The sequence below is a fragment of the Bos indicus genome, chromosome 29, assembly GCF_029378745.1.
Source record: "Bos indicus isolate NIAB-ARS_2022 breed Sahiwal x Tharparkar chromosome 29, NIAB-ARS_B.indTharparkar_mat_pri_1.0, whole genome shotgun sequence".
Classification (NCBI taxonomy): domain Eukaryota; kingdom Metazoa; phylum Chordata; class Mammalia; order Artiodactyla; family Bovidae; genus Bos; species Bos indicus.
Genome location: NC_091788.1, coordinates 12,563,511 through 12,585,459, shown reverse-complemented (window position 1 = coordinate 12,585,459; position 21,949 = coordinate 12,563,511). Strand labels below are relative to the sequence as shown.

The window sequence follows — 21,949 nt, the reverse complement described above, 5'->3', positions numbered from 1 at the left end:
CAGCCTACCAGGCTCCTCTGTCCATGGGATTTTCCAGGCAAGAGTACTGGAGTGGGGTGCCACTGCCTTCTCTGATCACTTCTTCTAATCACTGCTAAATCTAGCCTTGAAACTTTGAAAAGTAAGGCAGACCATGGAGTATAATTTTCCACCCTTCCAGTGTCATTTGCTATAAGCCTTCTCATTCAGTGAGCCTCAAGTCAACATACAAGCATGGAAAATAAATTGGCTTTTGCCAATTTTTTTTTTCCTAATCATCAATTTTGCCCAGTTGAACTAGGCATGAGATTCGTCTCATTCAGCTGCCAACTTAGACGGCTCCACACTTTCATTCACATTAGGCCTAGGACTGACTGTCTTTGGTGGGGAAATAGTTTAAGTTTTGAAAAGGGCTTTTTGTATGCTGTCCTACAGAGGAGAAGTGTCGTGTGTGTGCTAAGTCGCTTCAGTCGTATCAGACTCTGTGCGACCCCATGGACTATACCCGCCAGGTTCTTCTGTCCATGGGGATTCTCCAGGCAAGAATTACTGGAGTGGGTTGCCACGCCCTCCTCCAGGGGATCTTCCCGACCCAGGGATCGGACCTGAGTCTCTTGCATTGGCAGGTGTGTTACCACTAGCGCCACCTGGGAAGCCCCGAGGTAGTTTTTTCTGAAACCAAAGGGCACTGGGTCTCACTGCTCTATCTCCTCATAGCCCCTGAAACTTTCAGAGTCAGGTCAGAACCATGTGCTGCTGCTTCAGAAGCCACAGCCTCTGGAGGATGAATTGATTTCATGAAAGGAGTTAGTATTACAGGCAGGTTTGATAATGACAAGGCTGATCTGGGGAAATTAAGTGATCTATGGCTAAAGCAGTGAATACGGATGTCTTCCCTGGGGTGGGAAATGGCCCCAGGCCCACCTCACGTCTCGCCTCACCCTCAAGCAGGGTCCACTCTCAGAATGGCATGGCTGGGCTACCTCCTAAGTCACGGAGAAGGGGCCCCGGTGCTTCCTCTAAGTGGCACCTACCCATGACTGCTCCAAAAAGTGTTCAGGGGAGCTTCCCACATCGGGGCAGGGATTTGGTATGTGAGGAATCAGATTCATATATATTTTTTTTAATTCAGGAAAAAAAATGATCCCCTTTAAAAAAATGAATCAACTGAAATTTACAGAAGCTGGGTCAAAAGTAATAAAGGAGAATGATTGCTAAGCTCTAGTTATCTAAAGGCTGACATATGCAGAGGACATAGGAATTCAGAGGATAAGTGTAAAAATGGTTGGGGAAAAAGAAAGCATAGCTTTAGAGATAGAAGCATGGCAGACCAACACTGTAGTGTCGTACTAACTTTCAGGAGAAATCTCCCTGAATGATTAATATGTGAGAGGGGACTCCTGCCCGTAGGATAACAGGTTTTAAATATCAGGTGACAGAATATGCTATGGAGCTACTTTCCCACATTTATGGTTCAATTTAACTTCTCTTTCAGGGCTTTAGATAATTACAATAAATGTCAGTTACAGAAATAATTGAAAAAGTTGCAAACTTTTTAAATGCAAAAAAAGAATAAATATCAAGTGATACTTATGTCTCTGCACGAGACTGGGCACCCCATACCAGTTATCCAAGGTGTCCTCAGTACTTAACATAAAGAAAGAGACCAATGAATTTGCATTCTGCTTTTAGTGGTACAAGTCAGGATGAGCAATGAAGCCAAAGATAGGTTCCACTTTGTGTTTCTGTCTATACGCTTTCCTTTGGGGAAGTGTGGTTTCCCCTAAATAAAGAGAACACCTCGTGTTCCCAGGAGAATCTCTTTCCATGGCCTTGCAAATCGTTCTGATGGGACATTCTAAAGGCAAACCTTAAATAAAATATTTGGTGTCAGTATGTATAATGCATGATTTAAAAAACTAGGACAAAGCAACATAGCTTAGATTAACTTTGCTAGAACAGAGTTCTGTAGTTCTTCATTTACCTGTTGCTTTCTGGTTTACGTCTAACTTACAGGAAGCACAGGTCTTGTTCTGAGCAGTAAGACTGGCAGACGGCAGAGACGACAAGCGTCCCTGAAGTCAACACCCATCCCAATTCTAACGACTGTGTGACAACCGGGACCACGTAAGGAAGCCCACAGGGGTGCTGTGGCAGCTGGTATTATACAATAGCTGTGAACTCAGCGCCTGAAACCAATTTTCACTTTCAAGAATGAAAAGCCCAAGGGGTAATGGGAAGGAGATTACAAGGGGGAGAAAAAAAAGTCACAGCAATGAAGGAAAGATAATTCATGTCTGCATAGCGCTTTACAGGCTATAAAAGGCTTTTGCAGCCATTGCTTCGTATTTCTCACAGCCATTTCTTTTCAGGTAGGTGTTCTGATGATCTGCACTTTACAGATGAAGAAGCTGAGGCTCGGAGACAGGGCCTGTTTCCTCAGTAAGTAGTAGAGTCAAGATTAAAAACCACATCTTTTCTGACTCCTCGCTGAGTATACAGCACAGTCTCAAAAAGGTCAGAGGTGCAGAATTCTCTGTGGGGGCTGGGATGTAGACGTAGAACTCACAGGTGAACAAAAATGGTGGGTGGCAGAGAAGGGAGCTGAACCTGGTCAGAGTTACCGACAGGCCATAAGATGCTCCATTTGCAAACCCTAACTCTTTTTTTTTTTAATGCTGCTGTGTCATCTCCAAAAAATAGTCATCCTTAGTAGTTTTTCTGTTTTTTGCTCAGGAGGTGTCGGCACTTAGAAACAGCTGACACAAGGGTACAAACAATTACTTGGTCTTGTTTTGGAAACTGCTCGGCTGGAAGGGGCGCGTGGCACAGAGCTGGGGGTGGCCGCCTGCGCCGGCAGAGACTGCGCAGAGCCTGTTGTTACAACCTCCAGAAAACACTGTCTTTAAACTGGAAGCAAGTCACAGTAAGAGGGGTTCGGAGTAAGGCCCTCATATGCTCTCATGATAAGGAAAAACAAGGTGTTTTTCTTTAGAACTCTTTTCCAAACTAGAAAAGAGAGACGAGGGAAGTGAAGACCAGTGGCAGGGCATTCAGTGGTCTAAATTTAGTGTTTAGGGCCTGCACTGGATAATTACAAAGAATAAACTAGCTTCCTAGAATCACAGAATGTTAGTGCTAAGAAAGGGTTTGGAGTTAACGTGGATTATGGATGGAGAGTCTGGAACATGACTTCACTCTCCCTTACGGACCCTTGACACGCATCACAGTGATCATTGCCTGAATTACTGCTGAGCCTCACTTGGTCTCAACACTTTTCAGTATAGTTCCTCAGGAAGCAATTAAAGGGCAGTCTTGATTAAAATCTGTTTCCTGTATCTCTTTTCTAATACAAGCTAGTCATTTACATTGGAGAGAACTAAGGTTCAAAAATGTTCAGTGATTTCTTCAAGGTCACGTAGTGAATTACTGATTCAGTGTCTTCAAAGGATCTTCAGATTAAATCTGTTACTATATATAGAGTCCTTAAAATCAGGCTTAGTTCATAGTTAATGTTATGTAAATATTGCTGCTTGTATTGATTGTTGTTGTTTAGCCACTAAGTCGTTTCTGACTCTGCACTCCCATGGACTGGAGCCTGCCAGGCTCCTCTGTCCATGGGATTTCCCAGGCAAGAATATTGGAGCTGGTTGCCATTTCCTCCTCCAGGGATCTTCCCAACCCAGGGATCAAACCCAATCAAACTCCTGCATTGGCAGGCGGATTCTTTACTGCTGAACCACCAGGGACAGCCAATTAATTTGATAGGTGGCATGGTTGAAATGTGAAATGTGAAAAGCTAAAACGTGAAGAAGCTTGGATTACAAAACATAGGGAATAGTGAAAATGTCTAAGTTTCAGAATTAAAATATCTTGATTGGACTTGCAGGGACATGGTATTAGTGAAACGTAGCTCTTTGGAACTTCAGCTTCTTCATCAGTTAACGGGGTATAAATATAAGGTGTATTTCATAATTTTGTTGCAGAAATCAAATGAGATACTATATGTAATAAAATTGCTTTGTAAGAACTTGAGGAAATATAAGGCCAATACTTGAGAAGAGTGGAAAAAGGAGAATATGGGCACCATTCCGACTGATTCCAGAGGGAAAGTCTGAGATCTCTTCATTTCAGCATCTCAGTTTCACTCAGCTCATTTTTTAAGATCCTTGGTTTGAAAATCCTATTTAACTTCTGAGCACCAATGGGTTAGGAGGATAATCATCAGCTCTCCCATACCCATAATAACATAAGAGCTCTACTGGGCTTTAAGGAAGGCAGGTCTTCAGCTTGTAGAGATGTGCAAGGTCTCCATTATGGCTAATTGATCTTTATTGCCATCACATATAAGGGCAGTTCAAGGGTATGATACAAAACAAGCACAAACCTGCACTTGGTTACATTGCTTTGTTGACAGAAATCTGGAATTAGCCCACAGTTACGGTAGTTATGAGATAGCATTGTGCATAATTAGACAATGTACACTGTTAAACTGCACTGTAGCTAGTGCTCAGTACAGCTGGACTTTGGGAAAAAATATGTTATAATTCTTGAGACGGTGCATCAAAGGTCTGAGCTAGTTATTAGAAATTGAGGTTGGTGTAAATTCATGTGCATGTATACGTGTCTCAGAAATATTTGAGGCTTTCGAGTAAGGCTGGCACAGTCTGTAACTCCAGAATGTAACACCCCGGCCTGGGCCCGTCTTTCTGTGTGTGGGTGTTGTTTCAGTCGTGCCTCACTCCTTGTGACCCTGTGGACTGTATGTAGCCCACCAGGCTCCTCTGTCCATAGGGGTTCTCCAGGCAAGAATACTGGAGTGGGTTGCCATGCCCTCCTCCAGGGGATCTTCTTGACCCAGGGATTGAACCCCCATCTCTTATGTCTCCTACCACTAGTGCCACCTGGGAAGCCTGCCAGTCTTTCTAACCACTGACTATTTTTTTAGCCATTTTGTCCTGAGCAGACATGGTTCTAAGAGTTAAAAAAAAAAAAAAATGAAAATGAGTGAAAAGAGGTGTTATTTTATTTGTCTACATTGCTATTCATAAAATATAAAAGTCATAATTATAGCAACAGCCAGGAATTCAATAGAAAAATCCAGCCTGGTTTGATTTGAAACTGTACTTTCTGGAAAAACTGTGTCTGTTCCAAGCCTTTGTGTTTTTAGTTATGCCAATGCCTTTCCTGGTGAGTTTCTTCTTCAACTTTACTTAGCTAGCAATTGCCTCATCTTTGCAAAGCTCAGCTCAAAGTCCCCTCCTCTGAAATTATCTCTGAAGCCCCACTATTCTCGGGCCAGACTTTTATGCTAGAAACGGCCGTACTTTATGCTTTCTTAACGTATTGATTGCTCTCCCTCTTTACCTGTGCTGAGTTCCAGAGTTCACTGAGACTTACATTGAGTCTTAAGGTGCCTGAGAGAGCATGACATAGAGCGGGTGCTGAATGAACTAAGAAATAGTCCTCTGTAATTCCTCATATTTCTATCCTGGAAAAAGAAATATCCATTTTTTTCTCCTCTGGTGGCTCAGAGGTTAAAAGCATCTGCCTGCAATGTGGGAGATCTGGGTTCGATCCCTGGGTTGGGAAGATCTCCTGGACAAGGAAATGGCAACCCACTCCAGTATTCTTGCCTGGAGAATCCCATGGACGGAGGAGCCTGGGGGCTACAGTCCACAGGGTAGCAAAGAGTTGGACACGACTGAGCGAATTCACTTTCACTAAGCTATGACAAGGCTCTTACCTTTTTTCATTTGTAAAGAAAGCAATTTGAATGGCTAGCTTTCTGTACCCTCAGAGGAGATTCAAGTTAATACAGACTATTAGACTCTACATTTTCTCTAGTAATAGTACAGTTCCAACTCTTCTCTCTTCTCATAGATAATTTAAGCTGTTTGCAAGTGTTTCCTTTATTCACTCAATAAACCTTTATGTGCACCTACTATTTGAGAGTGAGAAGAATTATTGATGTCAACTTGGAGCACTGCAATCAAAAACTTGTCAAACAGCTGAAAGCCTTGTTGCAATTTTTATAACAATGATTCTGGAAAGAACATGCTCATCTCTGAAGAAGAGGAAGGCCTCTGAAATATTCTAAACACAGATTTCTGAAGGAAAAGGTAGTTCCATAAAAGTATACTTTTGTGGAAAGTATATGTTCCATAAAAGGGATTGCAAGAACAAAATTTGATGTTTTCCATTTCTCTGTTTCTACAGGATGGAAGCACAACACGTAAAAACTGAAAACTGAACATCCAAGAAATTAGGGCCAAGGGTCTCCATGAAAGTCAACAAATAAGTTATATTTTCCTAATACTGAATTGTCGGTAACTCAGGCACAGGAAAGACAGCCTTTGGTCACTTCTTAACCAGCCAGGTTTCTTTGTTTTAGAACCAAATGAAGATATGGGAGAGGCAAATATTTTCCCAATTTGGATAATCATAAAAGTATAAGAGTAGGAAGACTGTGAAGATGTTAAAGATCGTGTTAAAACCAAGAAAGCTTTAATTCATCAACAGGACTTATCATTCCATTGAGGAAGCAAACGAGGGGGTTCTAATATTTGGTTGATCAAAGGTATCTCATTGCAACTTTTATTCATTTCATTCTGTGGCATGCTTCATCTGCCAGAGGGGCCTCCTCTGGCCCCTACTCCCTCCATCTGTCATCCTTCCTCTCTTGTACCCTTTCCCCACCTATTTCCCCACCAATTTGATTATTTAGAGCCTTTCTCAAGATCCAAATTGAACTTGTCACACTTCGAGAACACTATTTGGCACTCCACCTCAAAAAGGGGCATGGTTTTATAAATTACCATGCTGTAGTGGAAAAAACAAAAATAAAAGTTATTCTGTTCTTCTATGCTTATCTTCAATTAATACAAGCAAAAAGACCAAAAACAAAACAAAACAAAACAACCCCAAACCAAAACCAAAAACCTCCAACTGATATCTGTCTTGGTAGCTGAGGGTCATAAGTATTGGGCCTGCAATTTTCTAATATCAGTAGTTGCTTTTTGAGTAACCCATTTCACTGAGTACAAAGTAAATATCGAAATTGCAAGAATAAGAGCAATAAATGTACTTATTTTAGTCACCAAAAACCTGTATGTGGTAAGAAACCACCAGAACAGAAAAAAGGATGTGATTGGCATTTGGTGAATATTCTTTTATCACTCAGCAAATGGCTTGAGGTGACCAAACAAAAATCAGAAATAATTTTTAAATAGTTACCTACCTTTTCAGTTAAGCTTTCTCATCCAAGATTGTTCACTTTTAAAGAAAATGCGAGTTCCTTCAACATTAGAGGATGAAACTTTTTCATCTCTTCCCAACCATCAAAATTTAAAGTTAGATATAACACAGTATCTATCTCAAAATATTAATCAAGGAGAGAAGAGATATACAAGGTTCATACTCATTTAAAAGGAACACTGTAATTTATCAGGCTTTCTCTTGCAAAGGGGAGCCAGGCACAGAAAGGAAAAGGCAAAATGAAAAGGAAAATAAAACCATGATGACTTTTCAACCTTTCTGCAGGGTGTATAAATTATTTTGGAGGACAGAATGTCAAAATCCAAAAAAAAATTTTTCCCCCACCTTCTGTAGGAGAATTGCATCACCAGGCCACAGCCAGCTGAGGCTGGAATAATTTATTAGCAATTCCACAACCTTGTACACATGACACTAGTTCACCCACGGCTCTCGTGTCTTTTGTATCTTTCCACATCAAATGATGATTTCATTTCAAGCCATTTGCTTTGGATGAGGATGATAAAGGGCAGCAATTGAAAAACAACAGCAAAAATCTGAAATGAATACCGCAGGCAAGGGGGCAGTTGCAAAGAAAAGAATCACAAACCAAAGCAATAACTTACGGTAGCTACTTTCGCTATCGCTGGCATTAGAAGAAACATGTTCTGCAAGAACAGCACAGCAAATTAAAGAGATACCAAGCATTGGAGAGCAGCCAGAACTTAAAGAAACACCATGCAAGGCTACTAGAAATGTGAGCGAAAGGCAAGTAAGGCTGCAGAGGAGACGCATTAAGAAAATTCAGATAAGATGAAGATGAAAACTTTATTTTCCGGGGAGCTACTGCTTGATTGCTGTGTCCTATTTTTATTAGCAAATAGGAAAGTATTTTTAATTATAAAAAAATGCATACTTTTCATCTAAGCACTTCTCTTTTTATAAATACTTTGACCCATTCGTGTAGCTCTGATTTTCCAGATTCTTATTACAAAGGTCAACGTGTCTGAACTGGATGTTCCTGATTATAATTTCAGGAGCTTCTGGTGGGTAAGGACTGGTTTCTTACAGGCTTTTTGTTGCTTTATTTTGCTGTTACGCATTTTGCAGGAATATTGCATTTCAAATTTCCAGTTGATCCCTCCCTGGAATCCCTTTCATTTTATTTCTATTTAAATACTCCCTAAACTAATTCACAAGATGAAAGGGATTGTTGAAGAAGTTTCCTGCTTCATTGAGTATGTAGGAAACCTTGGAGGAAGAAATGAGTCACTGTAAAGTGTTTTATGAATCAGTTCAATATTTCCTTGTTTTTAAGATTTTTGCTTGGATAGCTCTGGATAGGTTCAGGTTCTGGAGGAATTAGAACAGGTAGAAGATAAATGGTCTAATACCAAGCACAGGTTCCGGCACAAAGCATGTTTTTAACTCTGGTTGAATGACTGTACAAGTATACAGTGATATTTCAAAATTTTTTTCCACAAAACACAATTTAACTAGCATAGCAGGGGGATGTACTGATTATGTGCCAGATTTAGGGCTTTTATTTCCAAAATAATTTATCTGTACTATTTATTAAGTTATAGAAGATAAATCCATCAATTTATCAACTTCTTTGTTTATCAGGCTAACTGAATGAAGAATACGCGACTATTTGATCTGTGAAGATCATTAGCAATACCTTCAGCTTTTAAAAAAGGGACAACTGTTGCAAAATCTTTAGAAAAAAGGAAAAGAATATATAACGTTATTCTCTAACAGTTAAAAAAAGTGCTTTGAAATGTATTTGCTATTATAGATTCTTGCCAGTTGGATGGATTAATTTTCATTTTTTAGCATCATTAAGGTATAATTGACAAATAAAATTGTCATATATTTTAAAGTATACTGTGTGATGTGATACACGTGGATTGTGAAAGGACTTCTACAGTTGAGTTAGTTAATGCATCCTGGACGGACTGATTTTAGAGCGTGAAACTAATGAAAATTAAAGCATGGGTTAAATTGACTGGAATCATTTCTTTTTGTGTGGGAGTTTGATGAGAACTGCATTATTAATTTAGGTACACATGTTACAAGTGCAAAGGGGCACTAGGAAAGTAAGTGTGATGAATCAGTACAAATCTGTCTTGTTACTGAAAAGTCAAAGCACATACCCAACAATGGCTTATCTTCATGAGCATGATTATCTCAAGCATCCTTCATTTGAAGATGATAGTTTTTTTTGTTTTTGATTTTCACTTTTAAAATAATTCAGAATGAAGCTACACTAGAAAAATTTAGAACCATATGGCTGTTTATTTAACAACCAATCTCTCTTAATGTTAAGATATTATTTAACAGAATTTTCTATTTTGCAGGTGAAAAGAAATTAAAAATATGTTCCAGCTAAAGTCTAAATTATGGCCACCAGTAGTGTTAACTGGCAGATAACTTTACTTAGTGTAATATATTCAATTTTGGAGAGTAAATAAACCTTCAGATTTAAAAGGGCATCACTCTGGATTTAAAAAGGCATCACATACTTTCGACTCTCCAACAGCAAGAGATGTTCATTTATTAACAATATATTAAAATGCTACCCAACCCCACAGAAAATTTAGAAATTCTCCCTGGTGGTACTTGATGCTAACTGGATAATGTTGAAATCAACACTTGAATTTCAGCCACCAATTCAAGAAAAATTTCAAGACATATTCTGTATAGAGACTCAAAGATAAAGTTTTCATCTTTAAGGAGATCAGCAGTTATTCTTGATCAGATTTTATTTTCTAAATATACATATCTTAAAAAAAAATCCAAATTAACAATTTGAAGGATGAAGGGTATCATTACGCAGGGTTATATAACCAGCTCTTGAAAACAAAGTCCAGCTCAATGTTATTTTGTTTCTTAGCAATGAAATGAACAGCTTCTAAAAATATTGCCCATAGCTGTTAAATTAAAACAAAACAAACAAAAATGAACATGTGATGCAGCTGCGAAAGACACAAATGGTTCTTATTTCATTGGTGCCTACACAATGGGGTTAGTGTCAAAGACAGAAAAATCATAGTATATTAAAACACAGAATTGTTATTTTTATTAAGTGCAATGAGACACAGAATAAAGGCATTAATAACTAGAAAAATTTTAGTTTAATATACTTTAATTTCCACTCTAAGCTATAAAATGAAGATCTGGTTATGCAATGCAGTAATAAATCACCGATAGAAAAACATATTAATATATATCTAAAACTTTATCATACAAACGTTTCAAGCAGGATCACTGCAAGTCAGAAAAAAAAATCAGTCAAAGTTAATAGCAAGGAATTATTCATGGAAGATCAAATAGCTTAATATTTACTTTTTGAGAATGCATGTTCCTTTTGACTATAAAGTAGCTCCTTTACTAATAGCAAAGTATAACCCAATTATGGAATTTGGCAAGGTCATTAAATATGTCTACATGAAAAGCCAGAAGAGAGAACATAAAATACATTTCCGCTTTCCTGTTCCAGAGCATTGAACTCGCCCTTTCTTTCAACATGGCTTCTTGCTCCCTGGGAGGTACTAGGCGACAGAGCAAGGATGCCATGGCTGGCATCAGGACCATGTTGGTCACATCGCACGGCCAGAAAGGGAAGGTGTGAACTGCAACGGAAGTTACAGTGCCTGAGACACTTTGTTTTTAAATGCTGACATGCAGAACAAAACAGTTGAAAATTACTTGGTAGGAGCATTCACAGCTAGGTAACAAATAAAACTCGTATCTTGTGCATGCTAGGAGTGAAAAGGCCCTCGAGAAAAGGAACAAAAGCCAAACTCAAAAGGAAAGAAAAAGAAAAGAAAAGTTACAGTGACCATTCCTGGGAACTTACTCAGAGTCTTTGTTCCATAACCGTCGTCACCTAATCCGGGGATGTCCTGCATGGAAGTCCCCAGAGAGAGCAATGAGAGAGGGAGAACAGCCACGGAAGAGGAAGGAAGAAGTCAGTGGAGTTGAAACGGATACTACCATGACAGACCGTGTTGCTGGAGCAGTCTGGATCCCTCGCTCTCTTCTTAGGAAACAAATCTCACCCCAAACTCCCTGGGCTGAGACTTGAGGATTCGCATTGCAACTCGAAAGGTTTAAGCAGAAGGTTGTCATGAAAAAGATAAAGAGTCAACAAGAGCCGTTTTTAACCCACTGTCAATATTGCCACAGCAACGTACCGCTGAGACCAAGGATCCATTCCAAGATTCACGGCTGATGCTTAGATTGAATATAAGAATAAGCTCAGTTATCCCAAGATAAGCTTCACTGTGAGGTAAAGAGTGAACAAATGCTAGTAACCGATAGAGGGGAATTTGATCACTCCCAGTTAGCTAGCACTCCAAAACAATACATGTGGCAATGGAATCTAAGGTTTCTGTCCAGAAAAGAAGTTGTCTCAAGCCCTTGGAGAGTTGCATGATAGAAAAGGTGAACCAGACACAGTCTTGGTCACAGATAAAAAAATGCTGTTTGGAAGCCAAGTCCCCCGCTTCCTCAGGTCCCTTTCCAATGCATTCTGTAGGAAAAAGAGCTCCGTCCAGGGAGGGATCCAGACTGCAGGCAAACACTGGTCACAGTAGTAAGCCCTGACCTGCCTGCCTGCCGTGTTTGTTTGCCTAGGCGTGTGGCGTGGGGCAGCCTACGTCATGCGTGTTGCCCGTGAAGGATTTTTTTTTTTCTCTTGTGTTGCAGGTGACATTCTCTTCGAGAATCTACTTACGTTCAGGATCACTGGTTTCCTGCTCACTCTGCTCCTTGTTCTTGTAGAATGGGAATTTTCGTGAAAAGATGAAGCTCTTTTTACGCTTGTCATTGAATGACTGTGAAGGAGAAAAGGCATGGGGCAAAAACAGGGGACGTCTAATTGTTGTCACACTCATGCTGACAAAACAACTAGTTTGTAAAAGCAGAGAGAGCTGTCGTGACGCAAGTGGATAGTCTAAAGGGGTGTGGGAGGGCCCCTTCAAGCAGAGTTTAGTTTCCAGGAGTGTAAATTCCGAATAATGACACTTTGGAAAAACCATCTCCTAATTAAATAAAAGACTGGTTGCAGGTAAATGATGATGGCGGAGACGAGTATTATATTGGAAGTAGAAGACCCAGAGTCTCTGTCCAGCTCTGTAACTTGCTAGTTCAACACCTTAGACGGGCAAGTGAATCTCTCTGAACCTCAGCGTCTTCTTCATCTGTATCGTGAGGATCGCGAGAGCAGCTCTTAGGATGTGAGACTCACATAAGGCAGTGTAAACACAAAGTGATACACAAATGTCATCCTGATCATCATCATCATCATCAGGTAGAAAGGACTCTATTAGAAACACCGGACACACCAGTGTCTAGGTATCTTTTTCGATAACATGAATTTGAGTTACTTCAGTTTGAATTTAATTAAAACCTCAGAGATGTGTGTGGATTTATGATATATGATAATTATAGTTCTCACACAGATAGATGATAATTATAGTATTATATTTTCAATCAAAAGAGATTTTAAAGATAATTCAGCTTCAAGCCCTCCTTCGTAGGCAGGGAGCCAGAGGCACAGAGAGGCTGAGTCGGTTGCCAATAACACGGAGCTCGCTGGTGACAGTCAAGACACCATCAACCAAAACCTATCACAATTGCTGCTAATGAGGCAGTAACCTGATATTCATTCAAGGAAGGGAGATATAATGGCCACTTATCTATATTCTGATATGATAAAAAATAATGGAAGAACTGGCCTTAAAAATGAAAACCACTGTTATCTTAAATGAGGTGGAATTTAAAGCAATACAGATAGACATAACAGAATACACGTATCAGAACTTGTTTTCTTCAAGTGAATATCAGATGCTTGCCTGAAAAGACTCCTTAAGAAAATTTCATTTATTCCCATTGTTGCTCTTATGGAAATGCTTTCTGTGGTTCTTCTTTGGGAAACACGTTCTCAGTCATTTCTAGAAGCCATGTACATCTTGGTAATTTTATATTCACATATCATTTAAAAATATGTTTGCCAGCTTATTTGACTAATTTGGCTCTGAGTGTCTCTCTCTCTCTCTCCAAGAAACAAGATTTGTAACTACATAGGTATTAATGTGCCAAAGACTGAAGGTAATTTGACAAGGGGTATCTAACATGATTTTAGCAATGGCAGCTGGCAGGAATAAATGCAGAGCCAGCAGGGTGACTACTTGGAGAGAACGGTATTTTTCAGCCCATTGGCTGGAACAGTTATGTGCTCTTATGAATTAGATGCTTGACAAAATGTTGTAAATAACTTATTTTCTTTGTATATTCATGCACTCCTATATCAAATATCCATTTTGATAGTTATGTTCATTTAGAAAACATTAAAGCACTATCGGGGGAGCCTGGTGGGCTGCCGTCTATGGGGTCACGCAGAGTCGGACACGACTGAAGTGACTTAGCAGCAGCAGCAGCAAAACACTGAAATATTGGTGCTGTCATTCAGTAACTCATTACGTTTTTAGTTATTAGGAAATGTCACCAAAGTCAGTTGAGCTAAATTTTATGTACTATTAAGAAGGCTTTAAGGAAACCAATAAATCAAATATCTAATAAATTCTGAAGTTAGGGGACACATTTTATACTTCATATTCAAGAACTAGAAAAACATTCTCATGGGAAAAAAAGAGTATCATTTCAGAATTTATTACTCTACTGACAGCACTTGTGTTCGAAATAGTTTTATCATAATTTGTAATTGAGGGATTGGTGTCCAAAGACAAGGCTGGGAACGCCCCCCAAATTTTCCCAGTTAAAAAATGGTAAGTTCTTAAAGGAACATTAAATATTCTTGCATCACTCCAGTTTCATGCCACTTTTACATTTCAAGCATATTTACACTTCAGTAACTGAAAATAAAAGAAAAAAATATCATGTAAGAATTAATGACATGTGATATTGCAAGGTATGTTAGACATTTAACTCCAACATTACGGATGACTTGTCATGCAAAGAAAAAACACACACACACACACACATTTTCATGCAAATACTAAACAATGCCAAGAGGAGTAAAGCCTGGGGTTAAAATGTAGACATAAATGGACAATGTGGAGGCCTCTGAGGGCCACAGGGTGCTGCATGCAAACCACATTGTTTAAATTGTCTCACAGGGTCAAAGGAAAATGAAAATGTGTTGTTTGTGATTCATTCTTTTATATTTTCAAGGCAAGGACTGTAATGTGTTAACATTTCCGGAGTATGAAAATGTTGTGTATCATGAGTCATCTGATTGGGACATCATAATATTTAGCACCACACTTTTCAAAAGAACAGAAAATGCACAATAATTACTCAAAAATAAAATTCTCTAACATATCAGTCTATTACCCAAAGCCATTTCATACTAGAGTTAAAGAAAGGGCAATGGAATCATTTGTTGGGGGTCACATTGCCTTAATTTATGGACACAGAACCAAATCGCAAGTTCAGTTCACACGCACAGATTTAAAAGTCATATATTAAAGATCTTAGTTAAACATTTCAACTAGAAGAGATTATATGTAGTTTATAATGCTCTAATCTATTCTTTATTTTATTGGACATGTGTAATATTTACCATTATATAAGCTTTTCTTCATTGCTGTTTATTTTTTCTTTTAATTTAGAAAAGGAAAATCTGTTACACGAATGTTAGGTGAGAATAATAAACGAACACTTTTACTATTCATGGAATACGTCGCTCTAAAGCAACCGTAGGCTAATCTATAGCTTTATTAATCATACTTGATCAATGGTGGTTTTCCCTAAGTTACAGTATCTTAAATTCCAATCCATTGTTTTCATGTCAGAAAGCTTCTTTGAGTAGAGATTTTGAAAATATCAACCACGTGTGGCAAGTGAAAAGTTGGTATACCCAAGCATTCTGTTGTGGAATTTAACCTAGATTACTGAGTTCTTATGAACAGAAGTGATAAAAAGACAACAACTGAATTTGCTGAGCAGTTATTATGTGCTATGCTTGGCTCTAACATTTGCAGAGCACTTATCATGTGTGTCTAAAGGCTCTGCATACGCGACTCGCCACACTAACTTGATGACATTGGAACCATCATTGTTCTCATACCACAGATGAGGAAACTAAAGTTTACAAACTCCTGTTTTTTGCCCAGAGACATAGAGTTGGTAAGCAGTGAAGTTAGCACTTGAATTTGCAAATATTCCTGGTTGCAAAAACTGCTGTTCTTAAGAGCAAGAAAAGGTTCAGCAGCTCAGGCCTGTTTCAAGTTTATATTTAAAATCATTGGCATCTGACTCAAATGATACTGTAATCTGTCTTCTTCCCACGGCTTCACTGCTTGACAATTATTTATTTAAAGCATCAGATGCTACTGGCTGTAACATTTTTGTGGGAAACCCTGCTACAATTTTTTGAGACCCTTTCATGTTTTTGAGGGCTCCATTCTATTGTTCTTGTTCTTACGGTAATGTAAAAAAATAAGGAAAAGGATTTTAGTGGAACAGATTATGAATAACATTTAAAAAGTAATTGCCCAAGACAAGCAAAGCTATAAACAAAGTAAATAGTGGTTGGTTGGGGCTGAGGGAAGCTAGGGGGTGCAGAGAATGGGAAGTGACAGCTAATGGGCGTAGTGTTGGTTCTAGGAAAGATGAAAATGTTCTAAAATTAGATGGTAGTGGTAGCTGCATAACCCTATGAATACACTAAACAACACTGCGCTGGACACTTATAAGTGTGTGAATCACACACCATGTGGATTATATCTTGATATCTTAAAATAAAAGAACCCCCTTCCTAACCCCCACACTATGGGATGAGAGGATAGCCCGATTTCAATTCTTCTTGGTGTAAATATTTTTTATCGTTAATTGAATGAGAGGAAACGTCTCTCCCCAGTCCTTGCAATCAGTCAGATCCACGTGCCTTGTTTATCTGATTCTGTTGTGTCTCTGTTAAATGAATACCTTTCATGTTGTGACAGACATCAGAACGCTCCTAGGGGACAGCAGACTATCACTGTCACTCAGAAGTCTCTAAGCTGCTACGTCAAATGGCACAGCTGCCCGGCCTGACCCTGAGCGTAATGGCATTGCTGAACAGGTGTAAGATAAAATACGCACTTCATGAGGAAAGGAAACAAACCAAATTCAAATTGCTCCTTCTCCCATTCAAATTTGACATTCTTAAAAAGCACGTGAGTGAATACTGAGTTTTCATGCAGAAAACTTTAAAATGAGGGGCATTTTAAGGTTTTTCTTTTTCCTGTACTAATTTTTCAAGCTTCAAATGTTTGATAGCTCTAAAAAGTCACCTTCATGACATAAATTTTCTCTGGGTGGATTCAGATTTAAGTGTGTACTGAGCTCAGATACACCTTTCTTTGTGACTTCTTTATCTTATAAAGGCTTCTTTCCTCTTAGTTCATTCTTGTCTCTCCTCTAAAATAATTGTGTTCCCTTTGGAAAGTTGCTATTGTAAGTTTCCGTGATTCCTTTTTATTATACACATCATGTTTTCATACAGAAAAAAGAGAAGTTTCAAACAAGAGAGGTCCAAGAAGTTAATGATGAGACAATGAGATTGTTAAAGAAAAGACAAGAGTGGGCCTGAGGCCCGTCTGTTTCCAGAAGTGTGCTGAAATGGATGTGTGTGCACATAACTGCGTCTGTAACAGTGCCCCAGTGTTCGGTGTGCCAGTCTAATGACTTGATGCTAGGCGCTGAGCATCAGTAGCTGGTAACATTACACACACACAAAGCCAACCGGATGATATGTGCTCCCTGATGGGAGAACAAAAAATCACTACAAAGTAGTTCTGTAAACCTCTACTCTCAAAAGAAAAGAAAACCTTCTTTGGCTAAAGGATCTGAGTCTAATCAAACCTCTAGATCTAACTACCACCTTACAGAAAAAAAGAGAACAGAGAATTCTGCTAAATTATACAACAAAGAAAATGGCATCATCAACTCAACGGACATGAGTTTGAGCAAATTCCGGGAGATACTGAAGGAGAGGGAAGCCTGGTGTGCTGCAGTCCATGGGGCTGCAGAGTTATACATGACTTGGTGACTGAACAACAAGAAGGATGTGAAGCAAGTGAAACTCTCACCTAAATTGTTAGTGCAAATGCAAAACGGTATGTGCGCCTGCATGCTAAGTTGCTTCACTCACATCCAACTCTCTGTGACCCTATGGACCGTAGCCCACCAGTCCATGGGATTCTCCAGGCAAGAACACTGGAGTGAGTTCCCATGCCCTCCTCCAGGGGATCTTCCCGACCCTGGGATTGAACCTGTGTCTCTTACGTATCCTGCAATGGCAGGCAGGTTCTCTCACTAGCACTACCTGTTCAGTTCAGTTGCTCAGTCATGTCTGGCTCTTTGCGACCCCATGAATCACAGCACGCCAGGCCTCCCTGTCCATCCTGGGAAGCCCCACAAAATGGAACAGCCACTTTGAAAATAGTTCGGTAGTTTCTTGTCAAGTTTATCATCTAGCTAACCTATGACCTAGAAATTCATCCTTAGATATTTATTCAAGAGAAAAACATGTCCACAAAAAGGTATGCATTAATATAAGAATGCTTGCAATTCTCCAGAGTGAAACTCTAATGTCCATCTACAGATAAACTGATAAACCATGATATATTGATATACACAATATTTTGCTATTGCTACTCAGCAATGAAAAGGAATGAAGTACTAATAACAAGCAATAACATGGATGAATCTCAAAAGCACTATGCTGAGTGGTAGAAGGAAGACACAAAAGAGTATGTATGTATGATTCTAAGTTCTAGAACAGGCAAAATCAATGGTGGCAAAGATCAAATTGCCAAATTTCAAGTGGTTGAAAAGTGAGAAACTATGTCGTGATCATGATTAGAATGATGTGTGTGTGTGCTAACCTGGTCCAGTGGTGTCTGACTCTTTGTGACGCTATGGACTGTAGCCTTCCAGGCTCCTCTGTCCATGGGAGTTTCCAGGCAAGAATACTGGGGTGGGTTGTCATGCCCTCCTCCAGGGCATCTTCCTGATCCAGGGATTGAAACTGTTTTTCCTGCTATCCTGCATTGCAGGCAGATTCTATACTGCTGAGCCACCTGGGAAGCCCAATTAGAATCATGACACTTCCTCAAAATATTTCTAGCCTAGGCTACTCTCCTAAATATATATATATATTGAGAGGTATTTTTGTTGTTATTGTTTAGCCACTAAGTCATGTCTGACTCTTTGCAACCCCATGGATTGTAGCCTGCTAGGCTCCTCTGTTTTGGGGATCATCCAGGCAAGAATACTGGAGGGAGCTGCCAGTTCCTTCTCCAGGGAATCTTCCCGACTCTGGGTTCAAACCAGAGTCTCCTTCATTGGCAGGCGGTTTCTTTATCACCGAGCCACCAGGGAAGTTATACATAGGTATGGCTTTTGTTTTGGAAGTATGGTTGATTTATCTTCTATATCTTGACTTGGGTGCTGGTTATAGAAACCTTTTCCCCTTTGTCCATCTCATAAACACTGACGCATCTTTAAGATCATGTGCTCAGATGTTCTATCCAAGCCTGTCACAGTGCATCTACTCATTTTTACATAGTTCTTTCCTACAACATTATGATCTCAGAGCATCACTTTCTGTATCACTTTCATTTCTGTATCTAGGATCTAGAGCACGTAAGTACTCAATAAATATTCATCAAATGAATGCATGAACTAAAGTATGGAGGGATGATTCCCGTTGGGAATGTGGGAAGAAACTTTTGGCAAAAGAAGGAAGGGAAGGAATAAAAACCATCTGGAGAAGAGGGGGTAGAAGTGATGAAGGAATAAGAACCATAGCCAAATGAGTAATGTTTGTTTTTTTAATTGCATTTCTTGGCAGTTGTCTCTCAGAATTTGCTTTTCTCATAAATTTTATCTCATAATTCTAGGCTCACTGATCTGATTTAGTTGCTCTTTATTAGTAGTAATTAAAATGTGCTGGCTCAGCTATTTGCTTGCATGTATTTTTGCACAGTATCATATTTTCAGCTCTATGATTCATAACTGAAAACTGTAAATTTTAGAGATTTTAGTGACATTCATAACTTCAATAAAATTTACCATTTAATTTTTCTAACTTTTTCCTAAATTTTATTTCTTTACCTAACTAATAGGTTAACTTGTTAAAAAATACCTTTTTAACTAACAAATGGAGCATGCCTCTTTTAGAGAAAATTTGAAAGGAATAGAGGGGAAAACTTACTTTTCATCCCATTCCGAGAAACAAATCATCTTTAGTATTATTGTTTTCTGTTTTTGAAAGAGAATTCTGTTTAAATTTACTTGTATTATTTTGTTTATAGAATTTGAAATCTTGACTTGCTTTTATTTACCATTATAACACACAGAAAGGTGTTATAGGAAAGTGCTTTAGAATTTAGCGATATGACATTAGGAAAGTTACTTAATCTCTGCGCCTCAGTTGTGAATATTTAAATGTAACAATGTATAAAAGGTTATTATCATAATGATGCTTAGCAAAATTCAGTAAGTAGGAGCCAATTATTTTAATGGTGACAGAAACATTTTCCCATATCTTAAAGAGTATTTGGAAGCATTAGCTTTAATGAATGCTAAAAATGGAATTAACATTGAAATCTACAACAAAAAATTTAGAAAGTCCCCAAATATGTGGACATCAGAAAAAACAAAAACACTAGCTTAACTAACCAATGGGTTGAAGAAGAAATTTTAAGCAAACTAGAAAATAGTTTTAGATGAATGAGAAATAAAGTCATAGATACCAAAACTTATGACAGCTAAAGCAATACTTAGAGGAAAACTTACAGCTATATATAATATTAAAAAAGATTTCAAAACAAAAGTCCAGCCTCCCACCTTAAGACACTGGAAGAAGGAAGACCAAACTAAGCTAAAGCAAACATAAAAAGGCAATAATACAGATTAGAGCAGAAATGAATCACTGATGGGTCACACCATTATGTTTGTATTATGTTATTTATCAACTAAACAGCATTTGAAAGAAAAATCCAATTTCTTTAATATGCCCTCAGATCTTTTACAGCATCTCTTATTTGTGATGTAATGGGACACTTGCCTGTATTAAAAGGGCCAAAAGTAAATGCCTTTTTTTGTTGAACATGTCTATAGAGTTGGCAGTTAATGCTGAAATTTGTCAAGTAGCCCTTCCAAAATTAAACTTGTAAAATACACAAAAAATAAATGTCTACCTAGTATCGATTTAAAAAAAAAAAAAAAAAGAAATGAATGAACTACAAAGAACAGAAAAACAACAGAGAGAAATTAACAAAATAAAAAGTTCTTTGAGAAGATGAACAACATTGATAAATGTCAGACTGGCCAAGAAACAAAGAGAAAAGATTCATTACTAAAATTAGGAATAAAAGAGCTATCATTACTGACTCTACAGAAATCAAAAGAAATACTATGATCAGCTGTATATCAATAAATTAGAAAATTTAGATGCAATGGACCAATTCCTAGAAAGACACAAATTACCAAAACTGACTTAAGAAGAAAAAGAACTCTGAATAGACTTACAACAGTCAGTCAATTCAGTCGCTCAGTCGTGTCCGACTCTTTGCAACCCCATGGACTGCAGTACACCAGGCCTCCCTGTCCATCACCAACTTGCAGACCTTACTCAAACTCATGTCCATTGAGTTGGTGATGCCATCCAACCATCTCATCCTTTGTTGTCCCCTTCTCCTGCTTTCAATCTTTCCCAGCATCAGGGTCTTTTCCAATGAGTCAGTTATTAGCGTCAGGTGGCCAAAATATTGGAGTTTCAGCTTCAGCATCAGTCCTTCCAATGGATATTCAGGACAGTTTTCCTTTAGGGTGGACTGGTTGGATCTCCTTGCAGTCTAGGGAACTCCTAGGGACTCTCAAGAGTCTTCTCCAACACCACAGTTCAAAAGCATTAATTCTTCAGTGTTCAGCTTTCTTTATAGCCCAACTCTCACATCCATAAATGACTACTGGAATAGTCATAGTTTCGACTAGACGGACCTTTGTTAGCAAGGTTAATGTCTCTGCTTTTTAATATGCTGTCTAGGTTGGTCATAACTTTTCTTCCAAGGAGTAAGTGTCTTTTAATTTCACGGCTACAGTCACCATCTGCAGTGATTTTGGAGCCCCAAAATAAAGTCTCTCACTGTTTGCATTGTTTTCCCATCTATTTGCCATGAAGTGATGGGACCAGATGCCATGATCTTAGTTTTCTGAATGTTGAGTTTTAAGCCCACTTTTTTACTCTTCTCATTCACTTTCATCCAGAGCCTCTTTGGTTCTCGATTTCTGCCATAAGGGTGGTGTCATCTGCGTATCTGAGGTTATTGATATTTCTTCCGGCAATCTTGATTCCACCTTGTGCTTCACCCAGTCTGGCATTTCGCATGATGTACTCTGCATATAAGTTAAATAAGCAGGGTGACAATATACAGCCTTGATGTACTCCTTTCCTGATTTGGAACCAGTCTGTTGTTCCATGTCCAGTTCTAACTGTTGCTTCTTGATCTGCATACAGATTTCTCAGGAGGCAGGTCAGGTAGTCTGGTATTCCCATCTCTTTAAGAATTTTCCATAGTTTTTTGTGACCCACATAGTCAAAGGCTTTGGTGTAGTCAATAAAGCAGAAGTAGATGTTTTTCTGGAACTCTCCTGCTTTTTTGATGATCCAACGGATGTCAAAGAGATTAAATTA

The 21,949-nt window shown here is 38.7% G+C and overlaps 1 protein-coding gene across 20 annotated transcripts in view; it reads right to left on the bottom strand.

Annotated features, from left to right (window-relative positions):
- The window catches only part of DLG2 (discs large MAGUK scaffold protein 2), a 2,332,068-nt gene that overhangs the window by 22,827 nt on the left and 2,287,292 nt on the right, over window positions 1-21,949 (bottom strand). For 9 of the 20 annotated variants that reach the window (XM_070783335.1, XM_070783344.1, XM_070783340.1 and 6 more), the window contains 2 exons: window positions 11,975-12,074; window positions 7,860-7,901 (listed from right to left, as the gene is read on the bottom strand). In XM_070783335.1, the coding sequence (XP_070639436.1) occupies window positions 7,860-7,901; window positions 11,975-12,074 (142 nt within the window). Of the gene's footprint in view, window positions 1-7,859; window positions 7,902-11,095; window positions 11,142-11,974; window positions 12,075-21,949 lie in introns of all 20 variants that reach the window. The other 11 variants (XM_070783339.1, XM_070783356.1, XM_070783347.1 and 8 more) reach the window with 2 other exon arrangements.